This window comes from Streptopelia decaocto, assembly GCF_964273445.1.
Source record: "Streptopelia decaocto genome assembly, chromosome: 17".
In the NCBI taxonomy this organism is placed as follows: Eukaryota; Metazoa; Chordata; class Aves; order Columbiformes; family Columbidae; genus Streptopelia; species Streptopelia decaocto.
Genome location: NC_138672.1, coordinates 913,786 through 936,796, shown reverse-complemented (window position 1 = coordinate 936,796; position 23,011 = coordinate 913,786). Strand labels below are relative to the sequence as shown.

Here is a 23,011-nt window from a genome sequence, read left to right as displayed (position 1 = left end):
GGATGCAAATGCCCAACAGCAGCTCCATCACCCAGTTCCTCCTCCTGCCGTTCACAGACACACGGGAGCTGCAGCTCTTGCACTTCTGGCTCTTCCTGGGCATCTACCTGGCTGCCCTCCTGGGCAACGGCCTCATCATCACCACCATAGCCTGGGACCAGCACCTCCACACCCCCATGTACTTCTTCCTGCTCAGCTTCGCCCTCCTCGACCTGGGCTCCATCTCTACCATTGTCCCCAAATCCATGGCCAACTCTCTGTGGGATTCCAGGGTCATTTCCTATTCAGGTTGTGCTGCCCAGGTCTTCTTTGTATTTTTCTTGCTTGGTGCAGAGTATTCTCTCCTCACCGTCATGTCGTACGACCGCTACGTTGCCATCTGCAAACCCCTGCACTACGGGACCCTCCTGGGCAGCAGAGCTTGTGTCCACATGGCAGCAGCTGCCTGGGCCACTGGGTTTCTCAGTGCTCTGCTGCACACGGCCAATACATTTTCACTGCCCCTGTGCAAGGGCAATGCTCTGGGCCAGTTCTTCTGTGAACTCCCCCAGATCCTCAAGCTCTCCTGCTCAGACGGCTACCTCAGGGAACTTGTGCTTGTTATATTTGGTGCATCTGTATTCTTTGTATGTTTTGTGTTCATCGTAGTGTCCTATGTGCAGATCTTGAGGGCTGTGCTGAGGATCCCCTCTGAGCAGGGACGGCACAAAGCCTTTTCCACCTGCCTCCCTCACCTGGCCGTGGTCTCTCTGTTCATCAGCACTGCGATGTTTGCCCACCTGAAGCCCCCGTCCATCTCTTCCCCATCCCTGGACCTGGTGGTGTCTGTTCTGTACTCAGTGTTGCCTTCAGCAGTGAACCCCCTCATCTACAGCATGAGGAACCGGGAGCTCAAAGGTGCCCTGTGGAAACTCTTGACTTAGTGTTCTTTGAAGCAATACACTGCCCATCTTTTTCGACATAAGAGCTTTAATGTAACTAATTACAGAACCAGCCTTTCATCTCTATTTTTTCTTGTTGATGGTGGTTTTATTGTGATAATGTTGTCATCCCCCATTCACTGCCTGCTCCTCTTGTATAACTACTGTCCATTATATCATCTATTTAAACAAAATAAAGGGCCCTGTCGTGACTCGTTTTCATGGTATCCTTCCTGCAAGGTCTATTTGGAGCTGCAGGGACAGTTCCTGTGTGGAGGGAAAGGAGTTCATCCTGTCAGCCCTGTCAGGGAGCAGCAGCACTTGGTCATCCAGAGCTGTTCTGGTTCCACTCCACACTCTCTTTCTCATCCCTGTGTTGGTGCAAGGCCTGAGTACTCTGGCAGCTTGGTCACCGTCCTGCTGTGTGTCAGTCCTGTGGGCGCAGGCAGGGACAGGCAATGGGCACTGCTGTGACAGAGCTGGACTCACAACAGCCTTTCCAGATAGGAAGGTGATCTCCTCAGGGCAGGATCGGAAGGTTTAGATCTTCTTACAAAGTTTTTCTCAATAACATTTTCAAGAAAGTGACCCGCAGATGAAACCCCAGAGTACATCTGAACAGTGTGTGTGTGCAGGGCTGGCACACAGCAGTGTCCTCTCACAGCCAGGCTCCTGCCAGAGACCTGCAGGACCAGCAGAGCAGGGGCTGGGCTCTGCCCCTGTGCACTGGACACCCCATAGAAGGAGCCTCAGGTCAGTCACCATGGACACACACAACCACCATTTCCAGCACTGGCTTCTCACCCTGTTTTCTCTCTATGGATGGACACTCAATGAATAGTTCAGCAGTCCATGTTTGCCTTGTACAAATGAGATGTGAGCACGCACATCATGTACGTGAGGTGACATGAACCTGAGTGAGCACAAACACCATCAACTATTCCTTTCCATTCCATGAAGGCCTCTGAGACAGATGAGCTCTTGAGGTCTCTTCATATTGGGAGGAACAACCTATGGGAAATCACCTGAATGCTGCACTGGGTTGTGCTTCCTTGAACTGAGCTCCCTGTGTCCATTCCTCATGACGTGGGACATCTCAGATGAGTGCAGAGCAGGTGACACAGCGCAGGGCTGAGGTGTGTCCTGTCCTTTGGGAGTGGCAACAGGAGGTCAGAGGGACACTGTGACTCCTGCCGCTGTGTGTAAAAGGGACAGACTCTGAGCATCCCTGGGTGAACAAGGAGTCCTGAGACCAACTCAGATATGGATGCCTGACAGAACCCTGATATTTCTGTGTGTGACTCCAGGAACAAACCCCACTGGATCAGTGAGATTAATCTCAGCTGCCTTGGACAGGATCATTTCAAGTGTTCCAGTCTGCTCTGTCACCCTTGCTTGTGATTCCAGATTGTGATCTCAAAAGTGCCATAGAAATCAGAATGGTTCTGGGGTCCTAAGGAAACGCAGACCTCAAACCCATCTTCAAGAAGAGCAGGGATAGGAGCTGGGATAACTACAGGCTGGCCACCCTACCTCCCTCCCTGGGAAGGGGATGAGACACGTCCTCCTGCAGCCATTTCCAGGAATGTGAAAGACAAGGAAGGGATTGCTGAACCTGAATGGAATGGGGAAAGAAAGGCATGTTGTGTACAGGGCATTTGCAAGGCTCAGCCATGGTCTCTTTTGGCCAGAGTGGTGCTGATGGGGCTCAAAAAGTGGGTGCTGGGTGGGAAGTTGGCTGAACCATCAAGCCCCAATATCATCAGTGGTACAAAGTCCTGTGTGCAGCCAGTTACTGGTGTCATCCCTCAGTGACCAGCACTTGGACAACACTGTTGAACGTCTTTATTCTCCCTTTCCAAGATATAAGAGACAGCACTTTAAGTGCCTTGAGGAATATACAAACCTGGGTGGAGGCCTTGAGCAGCCTCACCTGTTCACCCTGAGCAGGAGAGTGAGACAAGATGAGTGAGACAAGGGCTCTCTGCAAACCTGAGTTATTCTGTGATTTGACAGAATTTTTCCTTGGAGAGGTTTCTGGAGAGAGAATAGGTAGAGGAATAGGAAAAAAAAAATAAAAAATGGTAAGGCAGAAGAAGAGATATGGAAGGTGTTAACGGAAGTACCGGAGTTCCAGTGAGTAGCGCTTTTCACTCACAGTGTTAGCAGAAAATATATTTGACAAATTTGAACAAGGTGAGGAAGCGAGATGGGTGTCTACAGCCTGTGGGAAAGAGGGGCAGGGGTAGGAATGTATAGAACATGCTTCAGTCTGGTGAGGTCCTGGGTGCTAAGGAGGGGGATGGGTGGGTGTGGTATTATGCGGTCAGTTGGGTCTCAGACACTCATAATCCAGTCAGAATCTTGTGGCTGTGAAGGGGACAGTGAGGCCAGTTCTGTCTCTGGAGGTGACAGCTCAGCAGCAGGGACATGGCTGGGAAAGAACCTCTGCCAAGGTACCCACAGGCCCTACCCAGGAAGAGCCCTTGGAGATGGGTTGTCATGTCCATCCCACCTGAGAACATGATGGGACAGCAGTGGGGACATGGTTTTGTGTCAGAGAAGCTGAAAGGCCAGTGGCAGTCCTGGGATTTAGAAGATCATGGGGAGGTGACTTCTCTATGGTCAGGTAAAAAAACACAAGAAGCCTGACGATGGGATTCTCTGCATGAAGAGCAGTTTCTGAGGTGGCTGGGCTTCCCTTGGTAGTGGGAAGAGGCAGAGAAGACAAAAGAATGTCAGAAAGTACAGCTTGGAAGGTGAGGAGTGGATATGAGGAGTAAGAAATGTCACGGGAAGGGCAGTGCTGTGGGGCAAGAGGGTTGACCCAGAGAGAGCTGGATCAGCCCATGGTTTGTGTTCCAAAGAGCAGCCAGTGAGGGTGCAGACACAGCAGTGAAGGTGCAGAAATGCTGGGGTGAGAGCAGGTGGGGAAGCGAGATGGGTGTCTGCAGCCTGCAGGGAAAGAGGGGCAGGGGTAGCACCATGTAGAACAGCCTGTGGTGGAGATGGCAAAGGGCGCTGTAAGGCTGGAAGGGACCCACAGATCCCAGGTCTCTGTCCCCTTGGCCATGGCAGTTGTCTCTGCCACTGAGGCCCAGGAGAAGACATGTTGTCCTCATGGCACTGGGGCCTCGGTGCCTCCTCGCAGCCCCATGGGGAAGCTGGAAGTTGTTGTCCCAGTGTTGTCCTTCCCTGGGCCTTGCACACCCACATCCCACGGTCCCAGGAAGAGCCCTGAGCCGTGTGTGAGGGACAGGATCCCCCTTCCCATTGCCTGGAGCTCATGGCTTCTCCTTTCTGCTTCAGAAACAAACCAAGGGGTTTCTGAGCATCAGAGCTGAAGAAAAGACTCAAAGGAGACCTCATGGTGGCTACAGCTTCCTCACAAGGGCAGAAGGAAGGGTAGGTACTGATGTCTTCCCTCTGGTGATCAATGACAGAACCCAAGGGAATGGCAGAAGATGTGCCAGGGGAGGTTTCGGTGGGACAATAATAAAATGTTCTTCACCCAGAGGTGCTGGACACTGAACAGGCTCCCCAGGGGGGTGTCACAGCCCCAAGGCTGACAGGGTTCAAGAAGAGACTGGACAACGTCCTCAGACACACAGTGTGACCTGTGGGGTGTCCTGTGCAGGGACATGAGTTGGACTTGATGATCCTTGTGGGTCCCTCCCAACTTGTGACATTCTATGATTTTATGATTCTAAGAAATACTAGGTCAAAAGTCCATGTTTTCATTTTGCACATGAGTTGTAAACATACACATCATGTGCATGTCCACTGTGTGTATGTGGTGAATGAACCCAAGTGAGCACAAATGCTGTCAGCTATTCCTTGGGCTGCCATAAAGGTCACTGGGACAGAGATGGTGTTCAGGGGTCTCTTCCAACCTGCGTTATTGTAGGATTCCATTAATCTTTTCCTTGGAGAGCTCTTTCACATCAGAATAAACAAGAAGAAGAAAAAAAATCAGAGGCAGAAGCAGAGATGTAAAATGCCCCAGAGTAAATACAGCAGCTCCTCTGAGGAACGTTTCTCCACTCAAAGCCTTCATAGGAAATCTATCAGATACATTTGATGAAAGCAGCTTAGTTTGATCTGCTCACACACTGGACCACAAGGAGGGTGATGGTGGGTACGATGTCGTGTGGTCACTGTGCCTCAGGAACTCATAGTCCAGTAGGAACCAATGGCTGTGGAGGGGACTGTGAGGTCACTTCTGCCTCTGCAGGGGATTGGCCAACAGCAGGAACATGGCTGGGAAAGGACTGTGAGGTCACACACACGAGACGAGCAATCGGGCCCAATCAGCATGGCTGGATGAAAGGCAGGTCCTGCTTGACGAGCCTGATCTCCTTCTGTGACAAGGTGACCGGCTGAGCAGATGAGGGAAAGTCTGTCGTGGGGAGTGTATGCGCCACCCAGGCTGTGGGTGTTGTGTCCTTAGACTGCAGTAAAGCCTTTGACACCGTGTCCCACAGCATCTCCTGGAGAAGCTGCAGCTCATGGCCTGGATGGTGTATCTGCGATGGGTAAAGAACTGGCAGGAGGGCCAGGCCCAAAGAGTTGTGGTGAATGGAGACCGGTCACGAGTGGTGTCCCCAGGGCTCAGTATTGGGGTCAATTTTGTTTAATCTCTTTATCAGTGATGTGGATGAGGGGATCGAGTGCAGCCTCAGTAAGTTTGCAGATGACAGCAAGTTGGGTGGGAGTGTTGATCTGCTGGAGGGTGGGAAGGCCATGCAGAGGGATCTTGGCCTGCTGGATCATTGGGCTGAGGCCAATTGTCTGAGGTTTAACAAGGCCAAGTGCCGAGTCCTGCATTTGGGTCACAACAGCCCCAGGCAGTGCTACAGGCTCAGGGAAGAGTGGCTGGAAATTTCCTGGTGGAAAGGAATCTGGGGATGTTGAAAGACAGTGGCTGAACATGAGCCAGCGTGTGCCCAGGTGGGCAAAAAGGCCACCAACAGTATCCTGGCTTGTATCAGGAATGGTGTGGCCAGCTTGAGTAGAGAAGTGATTGTGCCGCTGTACTCAGCACTAGTGAGGCCCCACTTTGAATCCTGTGTTCAGTTTTGGGTCCCTCTTCATTAGAAGGACGTTGAGGCACCAGAGAGAGTGCAGAGGAGGGAACGGAGCTGCTGAGGGGCTGGAGCACAAGTGTGATGAGGAGCGGTTGAGGGAGCTGGGGCTGTTGAGCCTAGAGAACAGGAGGCTGAGGGGAGACCTTCTCGCTGTTCACAACTGCCTGAAAGGAGGTTGAACATGGAGGGTCTTGGTCTCTTCTCCCAAGTAGCAAGTGACAGGATGAGAGGAAATGGCCTCAAATTGTGCCAGGGAAGGTTCAGATTGGATATTAGGAAAAAATTCTTCCTGGAAAGGGTTGTCCAGGCTACCCAGGGCAGTGGTGGAGTCACCATTACTGCAGGGGTTTATAAGATGTTTAGACGAGGTTCTTAGGGACACGGTTTAGTTCTAGATTTAGGTTGTGGTTGGAATCAATGGTCCTGAGGGTCTCTTCCAACTGAAATAATTCTATGATTCTATATTATTCACTGGAATATTCTTCTATCACATCTTCTAAGTGCTCTTCACATATCTGCCTCTTCACCTACAGTCCTGAAACTTAGCTAATTAGATGCACAAGTGTTGAATACTAATTGTAAGTGATGAAAGCACCATCGCTCTATCAATCTGGTCTGATACCTGCCCGTCCCAGGCAAACACCTCAGGTACACGGGGGCCTCTTGAGGTTTGCACTGGGTGCTTATAGTGAGACCATGGAGCTCAGCCCGAGAACCTGAGAATTCCCCTCAAAACTTAAAAACCAAACCAACAACAACAACAACAACAAAAAACCCCACACTCATTTTTTTCATCAAATGAAATAATTCAATATTTCCAATAAAATGCCTGTGGAATTTCTATCCTGCCAAAATATGAATTTTTCAGAAAGTGTATGGACTGTGGGCGATGAAACGTTGGCCTTTCCCTGTGCTTGCAGTGCCAGAACTCTGTCTATTACTACGTGTATTTAATCCCTTCCTTGTTTTCCAAGTGCTGGGACATGGCTGCAGGAAGACCTGTCTGATTTCCTTCCCAGGGACAGAGGTACGCTCACTAGCCCGTAATTCTCCCAGTTCTCATTCCTGCCCTTCTTGAAGACAGGTTTGACAACTGCCTTTTCCAAGGACCTGAGTACCTCTCTGGTTGCTCTGACACATTTGAGACCACAATCCAGACTCACGGGTAAGGACAACATAGCAGACAGGAGCATGTGAGATTGATCTGTCTGGCCCAGTGGGGTTTGTTCTGGAGTCACACACAGAAATGTCAGGTTCTGTCAGGTGTCCACATCTGAGCTGGCCTCATGGGCTCCTTATGCACCCAGGGATGTTCAGAGACAGAGTCTGTCCCTTTTACACACAGAGGCAGGAGTCACAGTGTCCCTCTGGCCTCCTGTTGCCACTCCCAAAGGACAGAAGACACCTCACCCCTGTGGTGTGTCACCTGCTCTGCACTCATCTGACATGTCCCACGTCACGAGGAATGGACACAGGGACATTGGTTAAAGAAAGCACGTCCCAGTGCTGCATTCAAACAGTTTCCATGCAATGTTATTCCCAATGAGAAATGACCTTGAGACCCTGTCTGTCCCACAGGCCATAATGGAACCTACAGGAATAGCTGATGGTGTTTGTGCTGACTCAAGTTCATGTCAACTCATGTACCTGTTCTGCATGCTCACATGCCATCTGTACAACGCAAACATGGATTTCTGACCTACTCATTCAGTGTAATTCCATGGAGGGACAAAGACCTCTGAGCTGGGGTGAGAGGCCAGAGCTGGAAATGGTGGTTGTGAGGGGCCAGTCCATGGTGATTGACCTGAGGCTCCTTCCACGGGGTGTCCAGTGCACAGGGGCACAGCCCAGCCCCTGTTCTGCTGGTCCTGCAGGTCTCTGGCAGGAGCCTGGCTGTGAGAGGACACTGCTGTGTGCCAGCCCTGCACACACACACTGTTCATCTGCACACTGATGTTTCATCTGTGGCCACTTCTGTAGGAATAATCTTGAGAGAAACTTTGCAAGAAGATATAAACCATCATGCACTGCCCATAGAAGATCACTTTCCTTGTGCAAGTACTGTTACTGAGGCCAGTTCTGTCACAGCAGTGCCCATTGCCTGTCCCTGCCTGTGCCCACAGGACTGACACACAGCAGGATGGTGACCAAGCTGCCAGAGCACTCAGGCCTTGCACCAACACCAGGGATGAGAAGGAGAGTGTGGGAGTGGAACCAGAACAGCTCTGGATGACCAAGTGCTGCTGCTCCCTGACAGGGCTGCCATGCCAGAGCTGTTTTCCCCTCCACCCACGCACAGGAACTGTCCCTGCAGCTCCAAAAAGCCCTTGCAGGAAGGATATAGTGAGAAACAAGTCACTAAAGAGCCCTTTATTCTGTTTAGAGACAAGAAGAGCACTGCTGCTCATTTAAGCAGCCAACAGTTAGAAAAGAAAGGCCAGCAGTGAATTAGAAAGGGGTTGACAACATTATCACAATAAGAAAACAACCAACAACACCAGAAAATCCAGTTGACAGGCTGGGCTTGTAATTAGCTACATTAAAACTCCTATATTGAAGAAGATGGCCAGTTTATTGCTTCTGAAAACAGAGGGATATGAGATTGCACAGGGTATCCTTGAGTTCCTTGTTCCTCATGCTGTAGATGAGGGGGTTCACTGCTGGAGGCACCACTGAGTACAGAACAGACACCACCAGGCCCAGGGATTGGGAGGACATGGACGGGGGCTTCAGGTGGGCAAACATCGCAGTGCTGATGAACAGAGAGACCACGGCCAGGTGAGGGAGGCAGGTGGAAAAGGCTTTGTGCCGTCCCTGCTCAGAGGGGATCCTCAGCACGGCCCTCAAGATCTGCACATAGGACACCACAATGAACACAAAACACACAAATCCTAAACAGACGCTGACCACGAGAAGCCTGACTTCCCTGAGGTAGGACCATGAGCAGGAGAGCTTGAAGATCGAGGGCATTTCACAGAAGAACTGGTCCAGGGCATTGCCCTTGCACAGGGGCAGTGAAAATGTATTGGCTGTGAGCAGCAGAGCATTGAGAAACCCAGTGGCCCAGGCAGCTGCTGCCATGTGGACACAAGCTCTGCTGCCCAGGAGGGTCCCGTAGTGCAGGGGTTTGCAGATGGCAACGTAGCGGTCGTATGACATGACGGTGAGAAGGTAAAACTCTGCTGAAGCTAAAAAGACAAACAGAAAGAGTTGTGTAACACACCCTGCATAGGAAATGACCTTGGTGTCCCACAGAGAGTTGGCCGTTGACTTAGGGACAATGGTGGAGATGGAGCCCAGGTCGAGGAGGGCGAGGTTGAGCAGGAAGAAGTACATGGGGGTGTGGAGGTGCTGGTCCCAGGCTATGGTGGTGATGATGAGGCCGTTGCCCAGGAGGGCAGCCAGGTAGATGCCCAGGAAGAGCCAGAAGTGCAAGAGCCGCAGCTCCCGTGTGTCTGTGAACAGCAGGAGGAGGAACTGGGTGATGGAGCTGCTGTTGGACATTTGCTTTTCCTGAGCATGGGGCGCTGTCATGAGAAAAAAAAAGACAGTGAGAATCCAGGGCAGAGTTCTCTGACAAAAATCAAACCAACTCCCACAGACCCTCCCCTGTCACACGCAGACACTCTCTTGTTTTTCTAGGAGAACCTTTTTCAGCAGTGTGGCTGCAGCCCTGCTTGGGCTGGAAAATGTGCAACCAAGAGCAGGGCCTGTGCCCATGGGCCGTCGATAAGTCAGGCCAGATCTGCAGAAGTGAGGCCACGGGAATCGTGGGGACTGTCCTGGTTCTGCTAACACAGAAGGGCTGTCAGCACTTGCTTTCCCAGTGATAGGGAACAGAGATGGTGAAGGTAGCTTAAGAGTTCGAGGTATTTTTACATCTCCCCCCATATTCACTGCAGAGTGTTGTTGGGTGTCAGAAACCCTCAGCATTTCTGCTGCACTCGGCGAGAACAGAGTGAGTCCTGCGAGACCAGAGGATTCCTGTGGGTCAGTGCAGAGTGAGGGCAGCTGCTCTGTCCCTCTGTCTTGCTCCAGCTGCCCTGGGCTGGCACCTTTCTGAGATGGAGGCTGATCACACTCCCATGTTACCCTGAAAAGCCACCAGGCGCTGCTGAGAGCAGAGGGACCCACCTCAGACCATGACAGGTCTCACCCTTTCCTAAGCTCTCAGCACCCCACGTTTAGCCCAAGACACACAGAGCTCATTCCCCAGCCCCACAGACTGCATTGCCCACAGCCCCACAGGTCAGAGCAAAGCTGGGACACATGTTCCCATGGACACACCTGCAGGAAAGGACCCACAAGATCAGGCTGTGACTCTGCAGCTGAAACTGCCATCCCCAGAGAGCCTGACAGCAAGAACAAGATCCCAACAGCAGTGACCCAGAGCAGGGGAGCAAGAAGGAAAATGCGGTGAGGGTGGGTGTGAGAGAGGCCAGGGCAGAGGCAGCCGGGCACTCAGACAGCGTCACCCTTCCCCAGCTGTGCAGCCACCTCCCAGACACCAACACTGCTGGGCAGCTGCTCTCAGCCCCTGTGCTCTGCAGAGGAACTGGAGCTCTGGCTGCACAGGAGCTGCTTCATGCCTTGGAGCCCCCGGCCCTGAGGGCAGAGGCTTTGCTGGGTGGGAGAGGAGGCCAGGGGCTGCTCACAGGAGGGATCTGACCTGCAGGGGGTCAAAGGGACTTTTCTCTGTTCTCCCTCGCATAACCATTCCGGGTTTGGTTTCCTCTCATTTCTGATCATTTCCCTGCTGCCTGGAGATTCTCCCCTGGGAGGTGTTTCCCTGTCCATGTCTCTTCCCTGTCAGTGCTCACAGACCATCCCACCCTCTGTGCCCTCCCCCTGGCCCTACAGATCCTGCCTGTTCACAGGGCACTGCCTGGGGGCATCTTCCTGTCTGCAGGCTGGAAAACAGGACAGGTCAGACTAAGGCTGACGGGTCCAGCCAAGGTGATGCAGGTGCTGTGCACAGGCAGAGGGGTGGGGAAGGGATGTCATGAGCCTTCTGGCAGATGTACTGATCACTCAGAGTTGCAGTTCAGGAGTCTCAGTGACTTGTTAAAACATGAGAGCTCATTTTGCATTTATCCTTTCACACATGCCCCTCCGTGCCCCCCCAACTCCAATCTTGGAATAGGAAACTGAAAGGACAGACTCAGGTAACCTGAGTAATCATTAAAGTAATACCTGTACAGAAGCAGCAGAAGGACCATTCCCTGCTGGGGGTCGCTTCTTCCCCACAGCTTCTCCCCTCCTTGTTGTTGGGATCTCCCGGGCAGGCTGAGTGCTGAACCTGGCAGGCGGCAGAGTCCCTGCCCAGCACAGCCCTTGGGTGCAGGGACCCTGCTCTGCAGGACAGCCCTGGGCAACCCTGGGTGCTCCCCCTGCAGTCACCCTCAGCAGAAGTTGTCATCATTCCCTGTCCCTCTGACAGTGCAGCAGGAAAGCCCTGCTCCGGAGTGTGTTCTTCTCCTCTACAACAGAGATACTGTGAGAGAGACCTGACAGATCCTGTAAATTGTGGGATGTACCAGCTTACGGTCTCCTTACAAGAAATGCAGCTGCATTGTCCTACAGCCAGAGACTTACCATGTTAGCACTGCAAAGAGTTGTCTCATTGAATCCTCAGCAACCAGCCACCCCACTTTGCCTTTAATCTCTCTGTGCCTGGCTCCTGTGCCCTCGGTGCTGCGGGCAGAGCCCTCAGCCCTGCTGCGTGTGCAGAGGAGCTGCTCCTGGGCAGAGCTGTCTCTCTGCAGCGCTGCCGCTGCCATGAGCTCCCTGTGTCCCAGGAGCCCAGCCCAGCTCAGCAGCACAGGAGCAGCACAAGGTGCTTTAATGACCCCTCTCGTGGGTTTGGTGCTGAGTCCATGAATTTCAGACCCTGGAGGAAGGTGATGAAACTTCTCAAGAAGTTAAATTTAGATTCAAACTCCAAAGTTTCTTGTAATGTTAATGGGTCCCACTGAGGGAACCTACTGAGAAACAATATCCAGGTTCGGTTAGAGAAGAAAACTGGAGGTCAGAAAAAGCACAGTAAAGGTGGCTCTGATGCTGAGGAAATCTGGTTGTGTTTCTTTAACCAAAAGGCCAAGCCCTGACCCCCAGCCCTGGGAAGTCAGATCCTGTCCCTCCCACGTTGCCCAGGGCCCTTCCTGGGACAGTGTGATGTGGGGCTGTGCAAGGCCAAGGGCAGGACTATGGTCCCACACCTCCCAGGTTCCTGGCTGGGGACAAGGAGGCCATGAGGCCCCTGTGCTGCAAGGACAAGGTGTCTCCTCACAGCCATCAGAGGTGCAGACAACAGCCATAGCCAAGGGGAGAAGGAGCTCATGTCTAAAGGGGCTTTCAGCCCCTTTACATCTCTTGATCATCTCCACGACAGCCTGTCCTGTGCTGTGGCATCCCCTGCACCTCTGTCCCTGCAGGCTGGAGACATCCCCCTTGCTGCCCCACCTTGCTCTTGTCTGAGCATCTTCCTTCCTTTGCTGAGATCTCTCCATCCTCCCCAGCTGGTCCTTGAAGCACAAAGCCTTGGGCTGATGCAGACTCCCTCTGATGACCTGCTCCACCACAGCACTGCCCTTCCACTCACATTCCTTTCCGCTCATGTGCAGCCTGGACCTCCCCAGCTGCACTTTGGCCATTATTTCTTTCTCATGCTCTTTCCCACTATGGAGAAACCTCCACCACCTCTGAAACCACCCTTCAAGCACTCTCAGGCTACTCCTGCACTGCTGCAGCCTCCCCAGCGCTGCTGGGCCAAAGCAGCCCAGGTCCCTCAGCACCCCACACCATGTGCACAAGGTGCTGAACCTGCCTTGGCACAGCCCTGCACTCTCCAGTTCCTCCCTGCTTCTCCAAACTGGGAAGCCGCACACTGGCACACACCCGTGTGTGTGGGTCACACCAGTGCTGAACCGACTGGGATGAGAACTGCAGGTGTCTGGGTCCCCACGCTCCTCCTCACGCAGCCCCGTGTGCAGCTGCCTTGTTCATGGTGAGCGTGCACCACGGGCTGGTGTGGGGACCTTGTAGTGCCCAGGCCCTTCTCCTCAGGGTCACTGCTCGGTGTGTCAGGTCCTGGTTTGTCCTGATCCATGGGGTTGTTCTCCTGCCCCAATACAGAACTGGTCACTGATTCACTGTCTCACTGGTCATGAAGAGTAATTAGATGAGTCCTCCTTCAGACAAATGAAAGAAGCCTCATGTTTCCAGGCTGTGTCCACGTGACAGACCTAAGATATCCCCTATCTGCAAGGTACCAGCCATCCAGGAGGGTTTGGAGCTCATTGACAACATCTTCCTGACATGGGTGACTGAGGAGTCAGTGGGGTGAGGTGCCCTGTGGGACTTCAGACTTACAAACCAGAAAGAGTTGGTCAGGATGGAACAGTCAGGGATGGGAAAGTGGAGCTGAGGCTCCTGGAAGATGATAACAAGGCAAAGAGCAGGATTTCAGGAGAGCAAGCTTTGGCCTGCTGAGGGACCTACTTGGGTCTTATGGGATATGACCTTGGTGTCTGTAGAGCTTTTCTCTCACATCTCCTCCCTCCTCTCTCCCACCTGCTGTTGTGCAGCATTTTTTACCCTTTCTCAAATACAGTATCACAGAGGTGCTGCCAACATCACTGAGTGGCTCAGATTTGGCAAGGAGTGGGTCCATCTTGGAGCAGCTGAAATCTGCTCTGTCTGACATAAATCAAATTCCTGATCTTCTGTCAGCAACGCAAGGAAGTCTCCAGTCAATGAGCAGGTTCCTATGGGGAACTGTAATTGCCTTGACATTCACTGGCCAGGCAAAGCTGCAGGTGCCAACAGCCCAAAGGATCTTGGGCCAACTGCTTAACAGAGCTTCCTGAGGGGCCAACAAGGGTGATGCTCAACTGGATCTGGAACTGGAAAACAAGTAAGGAATGTGAACATCAGTGTCCACCTTGGCTGTTATGACCAGGACACAGTGGGGTCCCCGGCACCAGAGGGGAGGGAGGAAGGCCAGGAGCAGAGCACAGGCTGGTGGGCTCCAGAGGAGAAGACTTTGACATACTGGGGGAAATGGTGGTTAAAGTGGTGACATGGAAGCAGGTCTGAAAAGTGAAGGAGCTCAGGAAATCTGACAAGTCTTACAGGACAGCCTGCTCCAAGCACAGGAATGGTGTCTCCGAATACCCATGAACAGAAGCATTTATCTTGTGAGGCTGCTCCTCCGAACTGATGGAGCTGCAGGGCACAAAGGCAGCAAACAGGAGGTGGGAGCAGGGGAAGCTGCAAAGGAGGAATTTAGAAACTTTGTCCATGGATGGGGGGATGACACCAAATGTGCCCTGGACTTGATACCTGCATGGGAAGGGCAGCAAGATGAGCTGACACAGCTTCATTTGCAGTAAAAGAATAGACAGGGTGAATGTGGACCTGCTGCTGAACTTTCTAAGAGTAGAATCAGACAGGACTGAGGTACTTCATGGCTTCTTTGCCTCCATCTTCACCAGCAAGGTCTCCTGGGCCTTTGTTCCTGAAGGCAGGAGTCTGGAGAACACCCAGCAGTGGGTGGGGCTCAAGTCAGGGGTGACCTGAGCAAGCTCAGACACCTTTACAGAACAGGAGATGGGTCACTTGACCAGCTCCTGAACACAAGTATCGCTGTGCTGTGGCACCTGAAATTCCCAGGTACAACCACCTCTTGGTCCAGAGGAGTGTGATTCCTCTTGAGGCATCCCAGACTATCTCCTCACTCACATGGTAATTTAGGCACTCAGTTTTCCGATACATTCAGTCTTTATCAGGAGACACTCCAGAACAATATGAACAGGAAACTGCTGAGACCACCTGTTCTGGAAAGGGAGGGAAGGGTGAGCAGGGAAGGAAATAGAAGAAATACTGCTTAATTGCTATTTATTATGGAAATGCTCTCTGTTTGGCTATTCCTGAAATCCCTCTAATCATCCACACCAGACTTGAAGCCTTTAGGAAAATGATGCACAGAGCCTTGGCTTGTAAGAGCATTTTGTATGTTAATGAGACCTCTGCTGCCATGATCCTGAACTGCAGCTACTGAAAGAATGAACAAACCTCTAATGAAGTGAAAGGCAGAAGCAAACCCCAAGTTTCTGAGGGTGTTTGTGACCCCATGAAGGGCCATCACTGACACAGCTGTGAAGGAAACAACCAGTGCAGGTCCCTGTCCCTGGAGGCTGGTGAAGCAAAAGCCTTGAGACACTGGTTACAGGTGGTGAAGGTGATGTGAAGGTGGCTCTCATGCCATGTGAGCCCTTCATGTCTATTTACTGTCAGGATGGCAGAGCCCTGACCCCAGGACAAGGAGACCTTTTCTCTCTTATACTTCTCAGGCTCTGCCTGTGGTCACTGTGAGGGTATTTGTGTTTTGCACCTGGGGACACAAAGGGTGACTTTTGCCAGACCACCCTTTATCTGAACCACTTAGATATGTACCTATGGATGGGGTATCAAGCCTTATAGTGCACCAGAGATTGGAGCTCTGAGCTCCCTTCATCTGCCCTGTGTGACACATGTAAAATAAACTACCCAGTCAAAAAGTTGGTTTTGATTCCCTTCACAGCCTGAAGCAGCACATGGGTCAGGAGCTGAGCCAGGATTCCCAACGAGGACTCACATGCTCTGCTCATCAAGTTTAGGTGTTCCAGGGTGTGGGAACGGTAGGATGTGCAGTTCCAGCTAAAGGATCTTGAACAGATTATACACAAGTATGTTTTTTATGAGTGTAAGAAGTGATAGCCCAGGCCAGTGAGAATGATATCTCAGGTCGAAAAACCACCCTCATATGTCTGATGTGTGAATGTTGGGCCTGGGATTGTGAATGAGTGGGTTGGTACGTCACCCCCAGGATATGCATGGGAACATGACTGAAAAGAGTCACAGCACGAGTGTGTTGTGTTTAGAGTAACATTTATTGAAAAAAAACTGTCCAACCTCTTGGTCTGTAGACACATAAGTTGAGAACTGTTAATAAATAGAGCTCAGCTCTGCCTGCCTCTCCTCTCACTGAAAACAAGAACCCGGTGCCTGTGCGTCTGTCCGAGTCTGTATGAATCGTTCTCATCGCCGCAGCCGGGAATCTCAGCAGACGTGTCACGCTGATCCGTGGGTTCAAGGAGCTGGTCAAGAGCCTCGTCACCATTTCTGTAACAGTGGCTTTGCTGCCTGGCTGATGTGCAGACTCTGTGCATGGAGGCTGACACCTCTTGAACAACATGCTCTGAAAGGGTTAACAACATGGGCTGTTCTTTCTGGAAGAGTATTAGGACAGCAAAAAAGAACCTGGTTTGGGGCAAATGAAAAGGGATGCAAAAGATGTTTTCAGGACTGTTTAGGGCACTTGTAAAGCAGCCCTGCACCCTCTGTGAATTATTCTTGTGGTCAGGGAGAACCTGAGAGCTGTCCCTAAATGGAAAACATGAAGGGGAAGGAAGGACAGCATCATTCAGGCTGGATGGGATGGCAGGAAGTGTCTTGACCAACCTCCTGCTCACAGCAGGGTCAGACCAGATAGCTCAGGGCTTTATCCAAACACATCTTGGTCACTTTCTGGGACAGAGTGGCTGCGCACTCCTGGGAAACCGCTTCCAGTGCTGGACTGTCCTCATGACTGGAAAGTATCTCCTTTTTACAGCACCTTTCCAAGCCCAACCATCCAGATTGCTTTATAGACATCTGCTTACACACTGACACAGACCATAATACCCCAACAAGAATATTGTGGAGGTTGACACTAAATACCTTGCTGACTTCCAGGTAACAGACCATCAATGTTCTCCCCACATCCACAACCCTGTCCTTTCCTCACAGAAAGCAGAGGATGGACAGGCACAACCTGCCCTGGGCAAACCCCGTCACCTTCTCTTCCAGACACCCAGAAATGGGGTCCCAGTGGACATGCTCTGGGGCACAACCCTTAGTTCCCCTGCTCACCCATTGGCCATTTTGAAAAGTGCACACACTGTGTGAGAGCTGCCAGTGGTCAGGGAGTCCCCCCAGTCTCCATGAGCTTTCACAGATGGTGGAGAGTGGCCTCACTGTGACACCGTCCTGCTGTCCCAGGTCCTGGGTCTGCCCCTGCTGTCCCATAGACTGGGAAGGATGGTGATAGTTCCAGTGACCCCTCACTTGATCCCCATCCACTGCTGGTTGTTCTCCAAACTCCTGTCTTTAGTCACAGAGAACTGGGAAACAGCAATTTCTCAGAAGAAAGATTCTTCCATTCAGAGTGCTGGTAGGAAATGTATTTTGTGAGTAACTGGACACAATCATATATTTTACTATATATTTACCAAAGATAAATATATTTTTTTTCCTTATGATCACGTACAAAGACAGATAACACAGGTCTGTTGAGATCACTGTTAACATGGCCATCTAAAAAGAGAACAGTTCAATTTACCTTTTCCTCCTTCTTCCCTCCATCAGGCAAGAGTGACCAACAGCTTCCAGCATGACTCACTCTGTGCCAAGAGTAGAAAGTGGCACTGACAGGCCATGGCAGTGGATTGTTTGGTGCCTTCGACTCTGTGCAAGACACCAGGATTATCTTTTTTAACGCTGTAGGCTTTGGTAGGAGAGAAATCTAGAGAACACTTTTAAAAAAGAGGGAAAAAAGAAACCAAAAGAACGATGTAGAATGAAGTAAATGCCTTATTGCAACTGTAAGCATCAAACGCTGTTGGTGTTTTAATTCTCCTTTTTATGTTTTGAATACTTTAAACACCAGTGTTTTCCCATAAGATCAAAATGAGACTTTTCAGGATGTGCATCAAGAGCGAGAGGAGAACTACTGATCCTGCACTAGATTTGCCTTCTCAGCACTCTCTCTGTTATCTGTGCATCTGATCTCCCTCATCCTCCAGGTATTTCCTCCTGCCCTGACTAAACTGACCGTGTCTGAAGTCCCATTTCCAGCAGCTGATCTGCACACAACACTTGCGATTGCTCTCTGGGTTTCCCTTCCTCTTACTCTTTGATCACTCAGACACTTGTCAACAATCCAGTTGCTGCTTTCAGCTTCAAGGAGTTAAAAGCTTCCTTGTCTTTCAGTAGTCTGTCTATTCTGTCTTTAGCCAACTCCTTTATTGTGTTTATTTTATAATTTCCTTTCTGTCTAAAACATTTCTTGCATGGTTCTGCCTTGGAGAAGGTGAACCTCAGTGGTGGCAGCTTGTCATTGGCATTCAGTGGAGGTGTGTGTTTTCTTTTAATCATGAATCTCATCAGTGTTATTTTGTTTGTTCAAGGGTAAAGCAAAGTCCCTCTTTGCTGTGTGCACTTGGGTCTCCAAGGAGAGCAGGTGGGAGCTGGTGCAAAGGAGCTGGCACATCCAGCTGCAGACTGCAGTGAAGTCTGGTGTGAGGAAAAGGGATGCAAGGCCCAGGGGGCCAATGAGAGAAACGATGGGGTTGGGGAGGTGAGGAGCAAGGTTGTCCACATGGTGTGAGACCTCAAGGGACAGCTTCTCCAGCCAGTCCAGACCTCCTTAGGAGAGACCCTGGATCAACATCAGACAATGCTGCAATCACATCTTCTCCAAACTGAAAAGGATTAAAATACACCCTTTACAATAGAAAGACTTTTTCATCAGAAGCTTTTTGAAATCTTTCTCCATAATTACACAAAGAAAACTCTCTAATTAACTATATAAGATTGGAAGGAAATTACAAGAAGAGACATGGTTTGTTAGAGCTTTCTTGAGTGTAATGAGCCCCATGGTGCATTTGGTGCTGAGTCCTTGAACATTGCTCAGGTGCTGAGAGGAGATTGCACAAACCTTTCCAGAAGTCAAAGCCAGAAGAAAAAAGTACTAAGTTCCTTGAAGTATTAATGAGTTCCACTGAGAGCAAGTACCAGCAAAGCCTCCCCAGGGACTCGCTACAGCAGAGAATTGGAGGCCATGGTGGCAGATAAACAAAGGGAAACGTGCAGGCAGCTGAGGTGCTGAGAAAACCCTGGTTTAGTTGGATGAAGCAGAGAGGCTGACCCCCAGCCCCTGGGAAGGCAGATCCTGTCCCTCACACATTGCTCAGGGCTCTTCCTGGGGCAGGGGATGTGGGCTGTGTGGTGCTGAGTGAAGGACAATGGGGTGACAGTTCCCAGCCTTACTGGGGGTGTGCAGGAGGCCATGAGGTGCCCCAGTGCCTGAGGACAACGTGTCTCCTCACAGGCCTTGGTGGCAGAGGCGATGGCCATAGCCAAGGGGACAAAGACTTGGGTTCTCCTGGTGACATCCAGCCTTGCCAGTGCCCTTTGCCATCTCCACCACAGGTTGTCCTACACTGACCCTCAGCTGCTGCTGTTTCCCTGCAGGCTGTAGACACCCATCTCGCTTCCTCCCCTTGCTCTCACCCTGGTATTTCCATACATTGACTGATGTGTCTCCACTCTCATGCTGTTCCTGGAAACACAAGTACATGGACTGATCTCCTGCTCCTTCTGGATGATTTCTCGTACCACAGCACTGCCCTTTGAGTGACATTTCTTCCTCCTCATGTCCAGTCTCCACGTTTTAACCTGTGATGTGTGGCAGTGTTTCTCTGCTGTAGAAAGAAGGACCCTGAACACTACTGACCTGTCAGCCTCTTACCTGTGCCTGGGAAGATGATGGAACAGATCCTCCTAGAAGCTGTGCTAAGGAACAGAGAATTGTGACTCAACCACTTCCCTGGGCAGCCTGTTCCACTGCTTCACAACCTTCTCCATGACGAAATGTTTCCTAATATCAATTCTGAACTTTCTCTGGTACAAGCTGAGTCCATTTCCTCTCATCCTCTCACTTGCTACTCAGGAGAAGACCAACACCCTCCATGCTACAACATCTTTTCAGACAGTTGTAGAGAGCAAAAAGGTCTCCTCTCAGCCTCCTTTTCTCCAGGATGAACAGCCTCAGAACCCCCAACTGCTCCTCAGCAGACTTGTGCTCCAGACCCTCAACAGCCTTGTCCCCCTCCTCTGCACTCACTCCAACACCCCAAGATCTTTCCTATAGTGAGGGGCCCAAAACTGAACCAAGGATTTGAGTTGTGGCCTCACCAGTGCTGAGTACAAGGGGATGATCGCTGCTCCGATTCTGCCCACTACACTATTCTTGATGCAGTTCAAGCCATTGGCCTTTTTGGCAACCTGGGCACACGCTGGCTCATGTTCAGCTGCTGTCAATCAACAACCCCAGGTCCTTTTCCACCAGGCAGCTTTCCAGCCACTCTTCCCCAAGCCTGTAGTGTTGCAGGGGATTGTTATGACCAAAGTGCAGGACCTGACACTTGGCCTTGTTAAACCTCAGACAAATGGCCTCAGCCTAATGAAGCAGCAGCTCCAGATCCCTCTGTAGAGCCTTTGTACCCTCCAGCAGAACAACACTCCCAACCAATTTGGTGTCATCTGAAAACATAGTCAGGGTGCACCCGATCCCCTCATCCAGATCATTGATAAAGAGATGAGAGAGAACTGGTCCCAATACTGAGCTCCGAGGACACCACTCATGACCGGCCACCCACTGGATTTGGCTCTGTTCACCACAACTCTTTGGGCCTGGCTCTCCAGCCAGTTCTTTACCCATCGCAGATACACCATCCAAGCCATGAGCTGCAGCTTCTCCAGGAGATGCTGTGGGATACGGTGTCAAAGGCTTTACTGCAGTCTAACGACACAACACCCACAGCCTGGGTGGTGGATTCACTCCCCACAACAGACTTTCCCTCATCTGCTCAGCCGGTCACCTTGTCACAGAAGGAGATCAGGCTGCTCAAGTAGGACCTGCCTTTCATCAAGCCATGCTGATTGGGCCCGATTGCTCGTCTCGTGTGTGTGACCTCACAGTCCTTTCCCAGCCATGTTCCTGCTGTTGGCCAATCCCCTGCAGAGGCAGAAGTGACCTCACAGTGCCCTCCACAGCCATTGGTTCCTACTGGACTATGAGTTCCTGAGACACAAGTGACCACATGACATCGTACCCACCGTCACCCTCCTTGTGGTCCAGTGTGTGAGCAGATCAAACTAAGCTGCTTTCATCAAATGTATCTGATAGATTTCCTATCAAGGGTTTGAGTGGAGAAACGTTCCTCAGAGGAGCTGCTGTATTTACTCTGGGACATTTTATCTCTCTGTTTCTGCCTCTGCTTTTGTTCTCCTTCCTCTGTCTATTCTGACGTGAAAGAGCTCTCCAAGGCAAAGATTCATGGAATCCTACAATGACACAGGATGGAAGACACCCCCAAACACCATCTCTGTCCCACTAACCTTTATGGCACCCCAAGGAACAGCTGATAGCATTTATGCTCCCTTGGGTTAATCTCACCACATGCACACAGTGGACATGCACATGACGTGTATGTTTACAACTCATCTGCACAATGAAAACATGGACTTGTGACCTAGTGTTTTATAGAATCATGGAATGTCCTGAGTTGGAAGGACTCACAAGGATCATGGAGTCCAACTGCTGTCCCTGCACAGGACACCCCACAGGTCACCCCGTGTGTCTGAGGACGTTGTCCAGTCTCTTCTTGAACACTGTCAGGTTGGGGCCGTGACACCTCCCTGGGGAGCCTGTTCAGTGTCCAGCACCTCTGGGTGAAGAACCTTTTCCTCATGTCAAACCTGACCCTCCCCTGTCTCATCTACCTGCCATTCCCTTGAGGACTGTCATTGGTCATCACAGAGAACAAATCAGTGCCTTCCCTTCCTTCTCCCCTTGTGAGGAAGCTGTAGCCACCATGAGGTCTCCTTTGAGTCTTTTCTTCAGCTCTGATGCTCAGAAAGCCCTTGGTTTGTTTCTGGAGCAGAAAGGAGAAGCCATGAGCTCCAGGCAATGGGAAGGGGGATCCTGTCCCTCACACACGGCTCAGGGCTCTTCCTGGGACCGTGGGATGTGGGTGTGCAAGGCCCAGGGAAGGACAACACTGGGACAACAACTTCCAGCTTCCCCATGGGGCTGCGAGGAGGCACCGAGGCCCCAGTGCTACAACATGTCTTCTCCTTGGCCTCAGTGGCACAGACAACTGCCATGGCCAAGGGGACAGAGACCTGGGTTCTGCGGGTCCCTTCCAGCCTTACAGCGCCCTTTGCCATCTCCACCACAGGCTGTTCTACACGGTCCTACCCCTGCCCCTCTTTCCCCACAGGCTGCAGACACCCATCTTGCTTCCCCACCTGCTCTCTCCCCAGCATTTCTGCACCTTCACTGCTGTGTCTGCACCCTCACTGGCTGCTCTTTGGAACACAAACCATGGGCTGATCCAGCTCCCTCTGGGTCACCTCTTGTACCACAGCACTGTTCTTCTAGTGACATTTCTTCCTCCTCATATCCATTCCTCACCTTCTAAGTAGACTTCTTTTTTCTCTTTCTTGCTTCTTCCCACTATCATGAAAAGCTCGACTATCTCATAAACTGCCCTTCATGCAGGGAACCCAACCCGTTAGGCTTCTTGTGGTCTTTTACCTGACCAGAGAGAGGTCACCTCGCCATGATCTTCTAAGTCCCATGAGTGCTGCTGGCCTTTCAGCTTCTCTGACAGACACGACCATGTCCCTGCCGATGTCCCGTCATGTTCTCAGGTGGGATGGACATGACAACCCGTCTCTCTTCCTGGGTAAGACCTGTGGGCCCTTGGGCAGACTTTCTTTCCCAGCCATGTCCCTGCTGCTGGGCTGTCACCTCCAGAGACAGAACTGGCCCCACTGTCCCCTTCACAGCCACATGATTCCTCCTGGATTATGAGTGTCTGAGACTCAGCTGACCTCATAATACCAAACCCATCCATCCCCCTCCCCATAGCCCAGGGCCTGACCAGATAATAGTATGCTTGTTGTATCGAATTAAACAAATGTATTTTCCTCTAAATGTTTGAGTGGAGAAACTTTCTTTGCAGTAACTGCTGTTTTTATGTTGACATCATTTCTATCTTCTCTTCTGCCTCTTTTTTTTTTTTCTTTTTTTTTTTTTTTTTTTTAATTTTTTTTATTTTCTGCAGATAACTA

General features: G+C 51.1%; 2 protein-coding genes across 2 annotated transcripts; one reads left to right on the top strand and one right to left on the bottom strand.

Annotated features, from left to right (window-relative positions):
* Nucleotides 1-923, top strand: LOC309447218 (olfactory receptor 14J1-like; the record flags this gene model as incomplete). The annotated part of the gene is made up of 1 exon (XM_082067621.1): nt 1-923. The coding sequence occupies exon 1, from the start codon at nt 3-5 to the stop codon at nt 921-923; it is 921 nt and encodes a 306-aa protein (XP_081923747.1). The 5' UTR covers nt 1-2.
* A 7,618-nt stretch (nt 924-8,541) lies between these two features.
* LOC309447217 (olfactory receptor 14A16-like) lies at nt 8,542-19,225 on the bottom strand (the record flags this gene model as incomplete). Its single annotated transcript, XM_082067620.1, has 5 exons — nt 8,542-8,587; nt 8,688-8,959; nt 9,125-9,277; nt 9,398-9,534; nt 19,198-19,225. 5 exons carry the CDS (start codon nt 19,223-19,225, stop codon nt 8,542-8,544), a joined length of 636 nt encoding a protein of 211 aa, XP_081923746.1.
* Between the last annotated feature and the right edge of the window lie 3,786 nt (nt 19,226-23,011).